Here is a 12,388-nt window from a genome sequence, read left to right on the forward strand (position 1 = left end):
TACCTCTGCCAACACAAATCGTACAAGTACCGACAAGCCTTGCACGCCACAAGCTGGAACTGAGGTGAGTTTCAAAGCCGACGAATAAATATTTAATCCCCGTTGTAATTATGCGGTTTGTTTGGCTGACAGTTTACAGAAAGTTATGATGTTTTACCATGGCGTCACAAATCATGTTTCCGATGTTACATTCCCGAAAGCGGCACTCCTGGAATGTACCGTTCAGGTAAACCAACGTCTGGCCCACGTATTGTTTCGAGTATTCGGCCAACTGCTCCTTCCACTCCTCCACATCGGCGAGGATTTGGGGATCTGGAGGGCAGAGAAAACAAATTTTGCATCGCCGGTGAGAGTTTTCAAAATACTGTGTTCTCATCTCAACCCACGCGCGTGGGCAGTTATTGGCGTCTACCTTGAGGTACGCTGCTGTCCATCAGAATCGGGTTTCCGACCGCCTTGACAACATTCCCGTCCCGGTCGAAAGTGACCTTCAGATAGCCCAGGTATTTTCCGAAGGCGTAGGCCTGTACCACCGGGACATTCCTGCCGTCGTCGGATCGTACCATGAACGGGTAAGGACCTGCTGGCACTTCGGTAGATGGAGCGGGTCCTAAGGGGGCACGTATGTGCAAATAAGCGTTGATGATCACACTCACATGCAAGGGCAAGTCTCAACTTAAGGAGCTTGTTTGTGGAATGTGCCAGGAAATTGAGAACATGACCACATTAAGAGCAAGCAAGTTACACAAGAATTTACAACTCTATAAATATTCCAAAGAAATGTTGCATTGGCATTATAAACACACAGTATAAACAATCCAAATGACAAGGAATATAAACAACATGCTAGGGGGAAAATAGATAAGTTACCATATTCTCCAGACTGTAAGTCGCACCAGCCCAAAAATGCATAAGTATGAATGAATGAATGAAACTTTATTTCGAACATGTTTAAACAAAAATAAAACAACAAGTCAAAGAACCAAAACAATGTGAATGTAACTGTCGGGACCAGAACGGAAACAGGACCCACTCGCGTAACGTTTTTCAGTTTTGTTGGGAAGAAGGGAAAGGATTGCACACACGATACGGTGATCGCTGGTCACCGGGAGCAGGTCGCTCTGAACGCGGAAGTGGCACTTCCGTGACAAACAATGGCGGTGTCGGGAGCGGAAAAAACAGGTCAGTAGCCGGGATAAGAGAGCCAAATTGGGTCAGGATCGGAAGCAAGTCGAAAGCCAGGACAGTAGACGTGGTCGAGATCAAAAACGGGTCGTTATTCGGGACGGCAGAACAGAGGTGGTTGAGATCAAAACAGGTCGTAATTCGGGACGGGAGAGGAGATGTGGTCGAGATCGAAACAGATCATAGCGGGAAAAAAACAGGAGCAAAAAGGGGGACAGGCGAAACAGGGCTTGCCGTGTAAAAACAGTAATTCGCAGACGGACAGACAAAAGGGGACTGACAAGGCAGAGTTTAAATACTGACAGGGATCCAATCTGTCAACAAGCTGCAGCTGGCGCCACATGGGCGGGGCCAATTGGGCGCCATGGCAACCGGGACAGTAACATGTCTGAAAACAATAGGAAGAAGCATATGCTCATTTGATCCTACCCCACTTCCTTAATAATTGTGTCTTCTAGCTAAATATCCTGTGTATTTACATATAACTACATTACATAAGTTTTGTGGATGCAGTCAATCCGTCATTACCTTCATCAACACCACTACTTTTCTCAACGTCATCATCATTATCATTGCTGTCCTGATCCATTCTCAGCAGCCTATATAGTAAGAGTATCTACTAAAATAACAATTCCCATTGGTGCTCATGGTGACGAGGGTCTGCTCCGTGGTGTGTGTTTCCCGTCATACAAAGTGTCTTTGGACCTGCTGCCTTATGGAGTCCACCAACAGGCAGCAGGACCGCCATTCTTGAGTGTCCTACTCTTTGCATTAAAAAGACAAGGTAGGGGAGCTTGAACCAGATACCCCCAGCATCAAAACTCCCACTTGTCTGACCTAACTACGAAATGTGCAGGAATGTCCTTTTTGTGTTCATATTTAAAATTATCTCCATGTGATTGTATCTCCATTTATTTAGTTTTCACCATCATCACCAACATATTTCTTCACCTCATTGGTTTGATTATAAATATAGATCTAGATTGTAATGACTTTGTATAATTTAATGGTGACAGCAATATAATAACAATGACAATAAGAATAGTCATATAGTTGATGACAATGATAATAACAGTAACGACAACAAAAATAATAGTCTTGATAATCCTTATAATAACAACAAGCTTAATTATTAGCTTGACCCATCTATTGACCGTATAACTGATATGAAAGTAAAACTTCCTATTTTAATATCCTATATTTTGTGTGGGCCACCATGATTTGCAGAGCTACTTTAATCCTCCTGGCCATGGATTTCCCCAGAGCCTCACAAATTGCCACTGGAATGCTCTTCCACTCCTTCGTGACAACATGACTAAGCTGGGGCATATTCAAGATCTTATGCTCCTCCACCAAACGCTTGAGGATGCGGCAAAGATGTTCTATTGGATTTAGATCCGAGGACATGCTTGGCCAGTCCACCCCCTTTACCCTTAGCTCCTTTAAAAAAGCCTGATAATCTTTAAAGTGTATTTGTGTCATGATTACCGATTGAGAGCACCTGCGACTGTTTCAGCCTGAACAGCTGATTGGCTGATGCTCTCTTTTTAAACCCTCGGATTCCAAGAGGAAGCCGTCAGATCGATATGCGAACTATTGCCACCAGCTCAGTAAGCCTTTTCGTCTGACTCTGTTCCTGCCTTGCTTCTCTTCGTTTCTAACCTGTTTCCGGACCTGACTTTGCCCTGTTCTGCCTGCCTGTTACCTGACCTGTTTTGCCCCGTTACCTGCCTGCCTCCTGTTATCAACCTCGCTTCCGAAGTCTCCGATCTTCCTCGCTAGACACGGAAATGCCACTTCCGCATCACCCGCTCCCCTTGTCCGTCAGCCATCGAATCTTGGAAGCAAGCCCTGCTCTCCCGCTTTATTAATAAAGACTGAGAAAACGAGTGCTATTGGGTCCTGTGTCCGTTTCTGGTCTGTGACAATTTGGGGTCATTTCCGGTCTGGAACATTTCCCTACAACACACAGTTTCTGGAGGGAGGGGATCATTTTCTTCTCCAGTATTCCACAGTACATACTTGAGTTTGTGTTTCCCTTAATGAAACACAACTCCCCAATTCCAGTTGCACCCATGCAGCCCCAAACCATGACGTTCCCAACACCATGCTCGACTTTAGGAACAATACGAAAATGTTTGTACTCCTCATTTGGTTGCCACCACACATGCTTCACACCATCTGATCCAAATAAATTAATCTTTGTCTCATCAGACCACAGGATATCTTTCAAGTAGGCCAATGCCTTTGTTAACAGACTTCTTTTCATAGTGTCTAAGCAATGTTTCTTCAGTGACGTCTATTAAACATTATAATAAAATCTCTGCAGACATTTGATGGGTGTACTCACTTTTGTGACGTACTGTACGTAAGATAAAAGGCCAAATAATTACCCGTGTATAGAAAAGTGTTGGTATGTCCTCCAATGACAACGTCGATCCCTCTGACTCGCTTAGCGATTTTCTGATCCACGTCGAATCCCGAATGTCCCAAAGCGATGATCTTGTTAAAACCGAGCGCTTGCAACTTGTCGACTTCCACCTGCAGGGACGCAACCTCATCTTCAAACTTTAGGTGCGGCCCTAAATCAGCAAATCAGAAGGCGGAAGAACGCAGAAGGTTATACAGGAAATATCAACAGCCCGGAGCTATTCAAAAGTCCATTGAGAAATTAGACCATGTTGCTACCGCAGAATGTGACAGACTATTTCGACGGCTGAATACACAATTAGCTGTTTTTGACGCTGTATGAGCCACATTAGGGATTTACCGATCCCATTTCAGTATCGGTTCCCGATAAAATCCCTCAGGGTCGGATCGATCCAGGTTAATGTCTTATTGGAATTGAATCAGAAGTCAAAAAAAAATTGCACCATATTTACCAGACTTTAAGCCAATTTATACATGAAAAGAAATATCCACCTTAACTATTTGCGCATAATGCACATTTTTCTTTTTTGATCTAAAAAAAGAATTTAGCCGCATGTTATAAACATCGTTTTACGGTACTTCTATCCTATAGCATATGAATAACCTATATTTCATGGTGAAAATATCTGTGTATTATTTGCCCTCATGTAGGTTTTAGATCTGTCATGTCCAGCATGGTCGCCGTGGCGACCGGCTGCCCCGCCCCCTTGGCACCGGCTATAGCAGATTTTCTAATTTGCGTGTGTGCTTCTTAAGGGCGGGTTTTGGGGATTGCCGGTTGCGGGTTCATTGCATTACTTTGCATCATTCTGTTCTATTTGTCTTGAGGAAACCTGTACTTGCCCGTTCTGAGTAAAAGCCTGTTTTGTGGGTATTCCTAGTCTGAGTTCCTGTTTGCCTGTAAGCCTGTTTTTGTTTTTGTCCCTGAGTGTTGGACGACTTTTATTTCCTTAATAAAAGTAACTGATCGTTAACGCGAATGAGTTCACCCTTCCTGCCTCCTGCCTCCGATCTGGTCCGGTCGCGTGACAAGATCAGGGGATGGTGTAACAATAGTCTGTGGTTTGCAATAATCTGTGGTCTGTGCAGCTCTTTGAGACTCTTTGTGATTAAGGGCTATACAAATGAACATGACTTGACTTGACTAGTACATAACCTTATTTGTGCAATGATTGATCAGTCTGAATACAATCGCACAACATTAAATGCAACAGGAATCAAACCTGGGTATATATATAGTAATCCCTCGGTTATCGCGGTTAATGGGGACCAAAACCACCCGCGAAAAGTGAAAATCTGCGAAGTAGCGACGCCCCTTCAAAAATGCTTAAAAAACAAAATTAAATTAAAAAAAATATCATTATTATTATATATTTTTTTTATTAATTTATTTTATCATTATTATTTTTTAGACCCGGTTAATGGGGACCAAAAACCACCCACGAAAAGCGAAAATCCGCGAAGTAGCGGCGCCCCTTCAAAAATGCTTAAAAAAATTATTATTATTATTATTTTCTAATTATTTTATTTTATTATTATTATTTTTTAGACCCGGTTAATAGGGACCAAAACCACCTGCGAAAAGTGAAAATCCGCGAAGTAGGATTAAAAATGCTTAAAAAAATATATATATATATTTTTTAATTATTTTAGTTTATTATTATTATTTTTTAGACCTGCAAAGCTCTGAACCCGCGAACGTGGAATCGCGAAGTAGCGAGGTCCCACTGTATATATATATATATATATATATACACATATATATATATATATATATATATATATATATATATATATGTGGCGCTAGCTGTGGCTTGTTGACTGATTAGCTTCCCTCCTATTTAAGCTCAGTGCTCTCACTCACCCTTTGTCAGTCCGTCAACGAACCTCTGCATCCGCAAGACGTGTGTTTTGACTCTGTCCGGTATCCTGTTTGGTTATCCTGTTTGGTATCAATCCTGTCCGTCTCGTCCTGTCTGATACCTTGCTACAATCTCCAGTATCGGGTATCGTTCCCGTCTATCTCGTCCTGTTCGATATTGGTCTCCAGTCTCCAGTGTCTGGTATCGTTCCCATCTATCTCATTCTGTTTGGTATCGAAACCGTCTGTCTTGCCCTGTTTGATACCTTGCTACAATCTCCAGTATCGGGTATTGTCCCCGTCCATCTCATCCTGTTTGATATCGAACTCCTGTCTCCAGTGTCTGGTATCGATCCCGTCTGTCTCGTCCTGTCTGATATCTGTCTCCAGTCCCCTGTATCTGATATCAATCCTGCTGTCCCGTCCTGTCCCGTATCGATCCCATCTGTCCGGTATCTGCTCAGGTAACTGGTATCGATCTCTCGGCCTTTGGCTTCCTGTTGTTTCACGCCAGACTTCTGCCTTACTTCTTCCGCCCAGCGATCGCCGAACCACTGGCATTTGTGTTAACGTGCATGACTGCCCCATTCCCGTAAAATAAAGCTTTTGTGAGAAACGTTTTTCATCTGGGTCCTCCTCCTGTTCCTGTTCTGACATATATATTAGATACAAATTATTAATAGATATCTTGTATTATTTAACTACAGAAATATTTTAAGACATTAAAAATAATCTGGAAAATAAGCAATAATGTATTTCTGAAGGGATAAATCTTAAGCGCAACAGCTTGCTTTAATAATGTTAGCCCTCGATTAAGGGTCTAAGCAGCTGTCCCATAAATGGAAAGGATTCTTCAGTAGTTAGAGCAGCTGCAGCCTCTGTTTCAAAATCGGCACGGCGTCCAGATGCTCAGCACAGTAATACATTACACACTGTTCTTTTTGGATAGAGGCTTCGATAAATACTGGATTGGCTTGACTTGCCATCAACTGCGCGTACTAAAACTTCTAAAAATGTTTGGGAGCATTTGAGCCTGGAGGCAACCAATAACAAGACTACCTGCAAAGTTTGCATGACAGACCCTTACGTATCATGGCGGTAGATAGGTGACGCAAAAACATTTAAAGAGCATGTCCAACAGTTGAATGATACCGAGTCTGACTCGCCTCAGTCAGATTCAATTATTGTTTAATCCAGTACGGTTTTAATCACATGAATTGTACATTTCACCCACATATATTTTACTGAAAGATAGTTTGAGCATCATGCCAAACTGCGCCTGACTTTAAACTAAATGTACGCAGTCTGTAGCACAAATGTTAGTTGTTAAAGCTGTTTGATTTCAAACTGTTGAGAATTGTTGAGTACTACTTGGTTGTACTGTTCTACTGCTGCTAATGTGCCACTTTTTGCTTCACAGGGATCATTTTTTTTTTTTAAATTTATGTTTGTCCAAAAAATGGACAAAGGTTTATTCACGTATTTATGTCTCTACTGACTGGCCACCTTGCCTAGTTGGTTTTGGTGCCATTTTAGTTATTTTCTGTACGATTCCGGAGTATTTTCAATAACAGATGTTTTTGTTATTGTACTCATTTTTCTTATGTTTTTTTTCATTTGCCACATAATTAAATCAACTTCATGCTAAATGTAAGGGGAAAAAAACACAAATCATCCTATTATTTACTAATCGTTTACTAGTCAAGTGGAATATGGAAGCTTGATGCAGTTGAGAAAATGGTTGGATCGCTTTTTTTCGGCCACTCTTTATCAGGGATGAGCAAGTAGCCTAACTGTTGAAGCTTATCTTCCAAAAGTAAGTTAAACTTAACTTTATCTCTATAGAGCATATTATCTCATGAAATGTTTATTTTTTTAGTACGAAACAACACTGGTTACTTATACAAGCCTTAAACATACTTATATAAACCTTAAACATACAAAATATAGCACAGAAATGTATTGTTCTATTGTATTGTATTTATTTATTCAGCCAGTATAAATCTGGTAGGAAATTACGAACAAATTCAACTTACGAACAATCGTCCGGATCACATCTCGTTCGTAAGTAGGGCAGCGTCTGTATATATCAAAATTCAGCAGTTAAAAAAAAAAGCCTCACCTGCCTCTACTGACTGCACACCGATGCTTTTATATCACCATGAGTACATCTGCTCATTGCACGGTGCGTTCACAGTACATATACTGACAGTTTTTAGTCTTTTGGGCTGTGGTTAAATGAGGTAACGGCAACTTCCTCTTTCACAAGGAAAAAAAAACAAATGGTAGAGATGTGTCCTTGAAAGGAACTGTCTTACCTCAAATCATTGTTTCCAAAAGCAATACTATAACAATTATTATAACTATTTACCTGGCATTGACAAGAAGGGGGTCTCGGAGGTTGTGTACCCCACCACAGCCACTTTATCCGAACCCACGTCGAAGATCGCGTGGGACCGGTAATACCGACTGAAGTTAGCCAGAGTCTGGTCCGGTTTGATGTTGGCACTGACCACGGTGCAATTAATGTTCTTCAGGAAAGGTGCCACCAAACCTTGCACTCCATTGTCAAACTCGTGGTTCCCAAAAGCCTGTTACACAAGATCCCAAAAACAAGCCACGAGATGGCATTCTCATTTTAAATTTATAGATCCCGTCACGTCATCTACATCCAGGGGCTTGAGTAAGGCGGCCATATTGGATGGGTGTACGTTGATCTCATTGTTGCGATTGATTTTCGAAAAATGGCGATCAAAGCTGTAGTTCGGCTGTTGCTGAACATTCCTCCGACAACAAATACTCACTGATGTACAAACAAGACCCAAAGGCGCGAGAGAACAAGGTGCGGTGCGGGGGTTAATGTTTAAATGAGGCAGGGGTGTCCAAACTTTTCAGAAAGCGCGACAGATAAAGGTAAAATGAAAATGTGTTAGGGTCGACTATTCAGCCTGGAATTCTTTGAACAGTGTTTAATAAAATCACCCTTTCGCCTTTGTTGCATTTTCATTTGACTCGCAGGATCTCGTGAGAAAGCGCTGCTGTGCCGTTAAAACAGCTTACAGTTGCTTCACCTTTTCACACCTTTTGTTTCCAGTCTCCATGTTTTATCTGGCAGTGCCTCTTGATAGTATCCATTTTTCCGTTATCTGCACAGCTTATCCTCAGTAAGGTTGTGGGGGTGATGGAGCCCATCCCTAGCTATCTATGGGCAGTGGGCAGGGGACAGCATGAACTGCTTGCTCTCGATATTATATACTTTGAAAAAAGCTAGTGTCTTGGGAAATTAGGCAGTTGTTTCAGATTTCAGTAAAAAAATATTCCAACTTCCCAGGATTCCTACAGTTTAAGTTTTGTTTATTTGAAAAGGGACAAGTATGCTCCGTCAACATACTATAACATTTTAGCCAAAGCGAAATTCTCAATGTCTGTCCCCAGAGAGGCTTTTACAAAAAGGAAGTCGAATTCAAGGCTATTTAAGACTACTTTAATGCCTTTTAAATCGACAAAAAAAAACCCAAATCAGGATTGAAACAAACAAACCAAAAATCATTAAATATATTAGCGGCAACTTTAAACAAATGTTTACTTTTACTATTTTCTAAATTACATTTGGGTCCAGTTGAAAATTTTCCACTTGGAAAACACTGCACTCTCCAATGTTTTAGACACAGAAAACAGTTAACAAAAAGAATGTTTACCTTACATCATGGATCATCAGTCAAAACTGGTAGATAACTGCTTATTCCATAAAACTCTTCTGCTACATTTATTAGCATTTTTTTTATCATGAATCATGAAAAAATTACTTTTTTACTGAACCTTTTTAGTTCAAACAAATATACATCTTATGGATATTAGGATTTTTAAGACTTTTGATACTGTGATTTAAGATATTCTAATGCCAATTAAGGCCTTATTTTTAGAATAATGTTTTTTAAGACTTTTCAATGATCTTCAGCCCTCATAGTCAAATATCCTTTTTGTTTTATTTTCAGCCGCCATGTCGGAAATGTGGTTGGCTAAAACTGTCGTGATTGCCAATTTGGAGCACCTGCGGCGGCTTGATTGGCGCCAACAGCCTGGACAGCTGATTGGTGGACACTCCCTTTTTAAACCCCCGGCTTCCTCTTGGTGGCTGTCAAATCGTTGCGAACTCTTGCATTCCGCTCAGTGAGCTTTCTCGTCCGACTCCGTTTGTACTAAGCCTTTTCCTGCCCTGATCTTCGTTATTGACCTGTTTCTGGACCTGATTACGCCCGTTCTGCCTGTCTCCTGTTACCTGACGTGTTTTGCCCCGTTACCTGCCTGCCTCCTGCTAACGACCTCACTTACGAACACGACATCGCCTTTGATCTCCAGCCCCGGCCAACGACTCACTATTCCCGTCTGTCTCCGTCCGACACGGAAGTGTCACTCCAGCCTCGCTTGCTCCTGTTGTCCGTCAGTCCTCGGATCAAGCAAGCAAGCCTTACTCTCCCTCTCTTTTCAAATAAAAACTGAGAAACGTGCGCTATTGAGTCCTGTGTCCGTTTCTGGTCTGTGACAAAAACTCTCACAGAAAGCCAAGGGCAAGGTGGCCAAAAGGGCTACTGCCATCATCTGGTGAGATGGTGAATTTATTTTTGTTACAAAAGAATTTTAGACTGCGGTCAACAATACTGGTGGGCCACATATTATTGATTTGATGACAGAGGCGGCGGGCCAGTACAAATTTGATAACGGGCCGTTACTAGCCCCTGGGGCGGACTTTGGACATGCCTGAAATCTGTATCTCATTTCAGCCTGTGAACAGCGCATTAGCATCGGCATAGCGAGTCTGGGCCATGCCTGGGGTCCCTTTGCATTCATTCGAAACCAATCTCTTCCCCCATTCACTGTTTTCAGGAACACTTGGGGCTGTCCATGGAGCTCAATTTTTTGTCAAGAACAAGTGGCTCTTTTGGCGCTAACAAGTGGCCCCCGGGTGCTTTATCAAAGATGTTTGATAATGGAAAATGATATGCAGGGTTTGTACACCTTTTTCAAAATTTAAGCTCTTTAAAATGACTTTCAAAGCCAATTTTCCATTTTTTTGGTACCATTAAAAGAAAAAGTCCGGTGTAAATCATGTGTTTTGCAGATTCACAAATATATCTGTGACATTTGTAATTTTCAATCTTACGAGTGTATTTATGGAGACTAGAGGTCGACCGATTATCAGCACCGATATTTGGGAATTTGACGGAAATCGGTATCGGCTTTTTTGTTCATTCAATCAGCCGATTAAATATATTTAGAACTGGTTAAGAGGAGCAGCAAGAGCTTTGCTTTAAAGCCGAGTTATTCTCTCACTTGCTCCTTCCCTCCTCCTCTCTCCCACCACACCTTCTCATTGGAAAAGCCACCGGGGGCAGAGCCACAAAAACAAAAACCTTTCCAGACTTCTCACGCTGCAGACTGAAATCAAGCCGCTGATCATATTGACATTTTAAAAATTACGTGTGTCTTGCTGGAAAAGCGTGTGAGATAGGGTGAAAAGTGTAGTTTACTTTTTTTAGGGATGCATGTTTAGGTGGAGACTGATATGTTAGCTCTTATACTGACATTAGTTCATCAAATAAGCGTGTGTTTGTGATTGAGTGAGCATACAAAGCATGCTAAATTGAAAGGCTGAGTGATTAGCTGTTACCATAACATCAGTTTGTCAATCAGGCTCTAAAACAGGAGTCCCCACACTTTCCAATTGGCCGGCTATGTTGATATCTCCACGCACTTTTGTTTGGAGTTAATTTAAGTCATGTTGGTTGTATTAACCTTTTAATTTTTATTGATTGTAAAAAAAAATAATCAGGGAGCAATTTAAGTTTTTATTTACCTTTATTTGTGTTGCTGCTGAGCCTAATTTTATTTCCCGCACGGCTATTAAAAGAGAGCACTATTAAAAGTTTTATTTGAATTTATAACAAATGTTCTATGTTTCTTTTTGCATTATCAAAAATGTATTATGCCATTTTTTTAAGCTTTTACAGCCAATGAATATCAACTCTAAATATCGGTTATCGGCCACCTCTTAATACTAATACAAATAAAAATGACTTGACTTGACTTAATAATGGGTATTGGAAAAACCCATGTTGGTCGATCCCTAGATATAAGATATAAGATTTTACATCTTGAGTAAATCGTGAATATATTTGTGGATCTGAAAATATACATGTGTAAATATTTTCAAGATGAATCTCTCAACATTTAGGTGTTGGGTAATGTGTAGCTTACATTTTCAGTTACAGGAAGTTCTTCCCAAGACAATTTACCACTGGGAAATGCTACTTTAATTTTTTCCATGGCCCATAATAAATGTCCATAAGTGATACATAATCTTTGCACTAATACACAATGTATAGTGCAATTTTTAGGTGTAGCATGCACCTACCCTCTCAGGCGCTACCTGTAAGGAGTGATGACGCTTCATAAGACAATGCCACACAAACTAATGCCGGCTGCCGTCAATCAAGAGGGAAGAAATACAACGACAAAAGTGAAGCCACCAGAGAGCAGCGTCAGTGTCATTTTTAAGCAAAATCGTTAATAATGTCGAGCATTTACAAGCACTTTACTCACAATTCAAGAACTTTCCAATCCTTGAAAATTCAACATTTAAATGCAACCGTTATCAACGATTTCCAGCACCCGCACGAACCCTAGATAAAAAATTAAACTTTTTTAGTGCCTAAAATCTTCAAGCTGGGTTTATTAAAATTATGAACAGATTTTAGGACGGACGGATTCTCTTATTAAATGATCATGACATTTCCAAGGCAGCACAGCGGCGCTGTGGTTAGCGCGTGTGCGGCACAGTTCTGAGGTCATGAGATCGAACATCCTGTGTGGAGTTTGCATGTTCTCCCCGTGCTTGCGTGGGTTTCCTCCGGG

At 41.1% G+C, this 12,388-nt stretch overlaps 1 protein-coding gene across 1 annotated transcript in view; it reads right to left on the reverse strand.

Moving 5' to 3' along the window:
* The window catches only part of nt5e (5'-nucleotidase, ecto (CD73)), a 30,073-nt gene that overhangs the window by 16,814 nt on the left and 871 nt on the right, over positions 1-12,388 (reverse strand). Inside the window, exons 2-5 of the mRNA XM_088355017.1 lie at positions 7,848-8,067; positions 3,579-3,767; positions 413-610; positions 158-312 (exon numbers count right to left, since the gene is read on the reverse strand). Of these exons, the coding sequence (XP_088211143.1) occupies positions 158-312; positions 413-610; positions 3,579-3,767; positions 7,848-8,067 (762 nt within the window). The remainder of the gene's footprint in view (positions 1-157; positions 313-412; positions 611-3,578; positions 3,768-7,847; positions 8,068-12,388) is intronic.

This window comes from Urocampus carinirostris, chromosome 15, assembly GCF_059441175.1.
Source record: "Urocampus carinirostris isolate Australia breed hairy pipefish chromosome 15, RoL_Ucar_1.0, whole genome shotgun sequence".
Classification (NCBI taxonomy): domain Eukaryota; kingdom Metazoa; phylum Chordata; class Actinopteri; order Syngnathiformes; family Syngnathidae; genus Urocampus; species Urocampus carinirostris.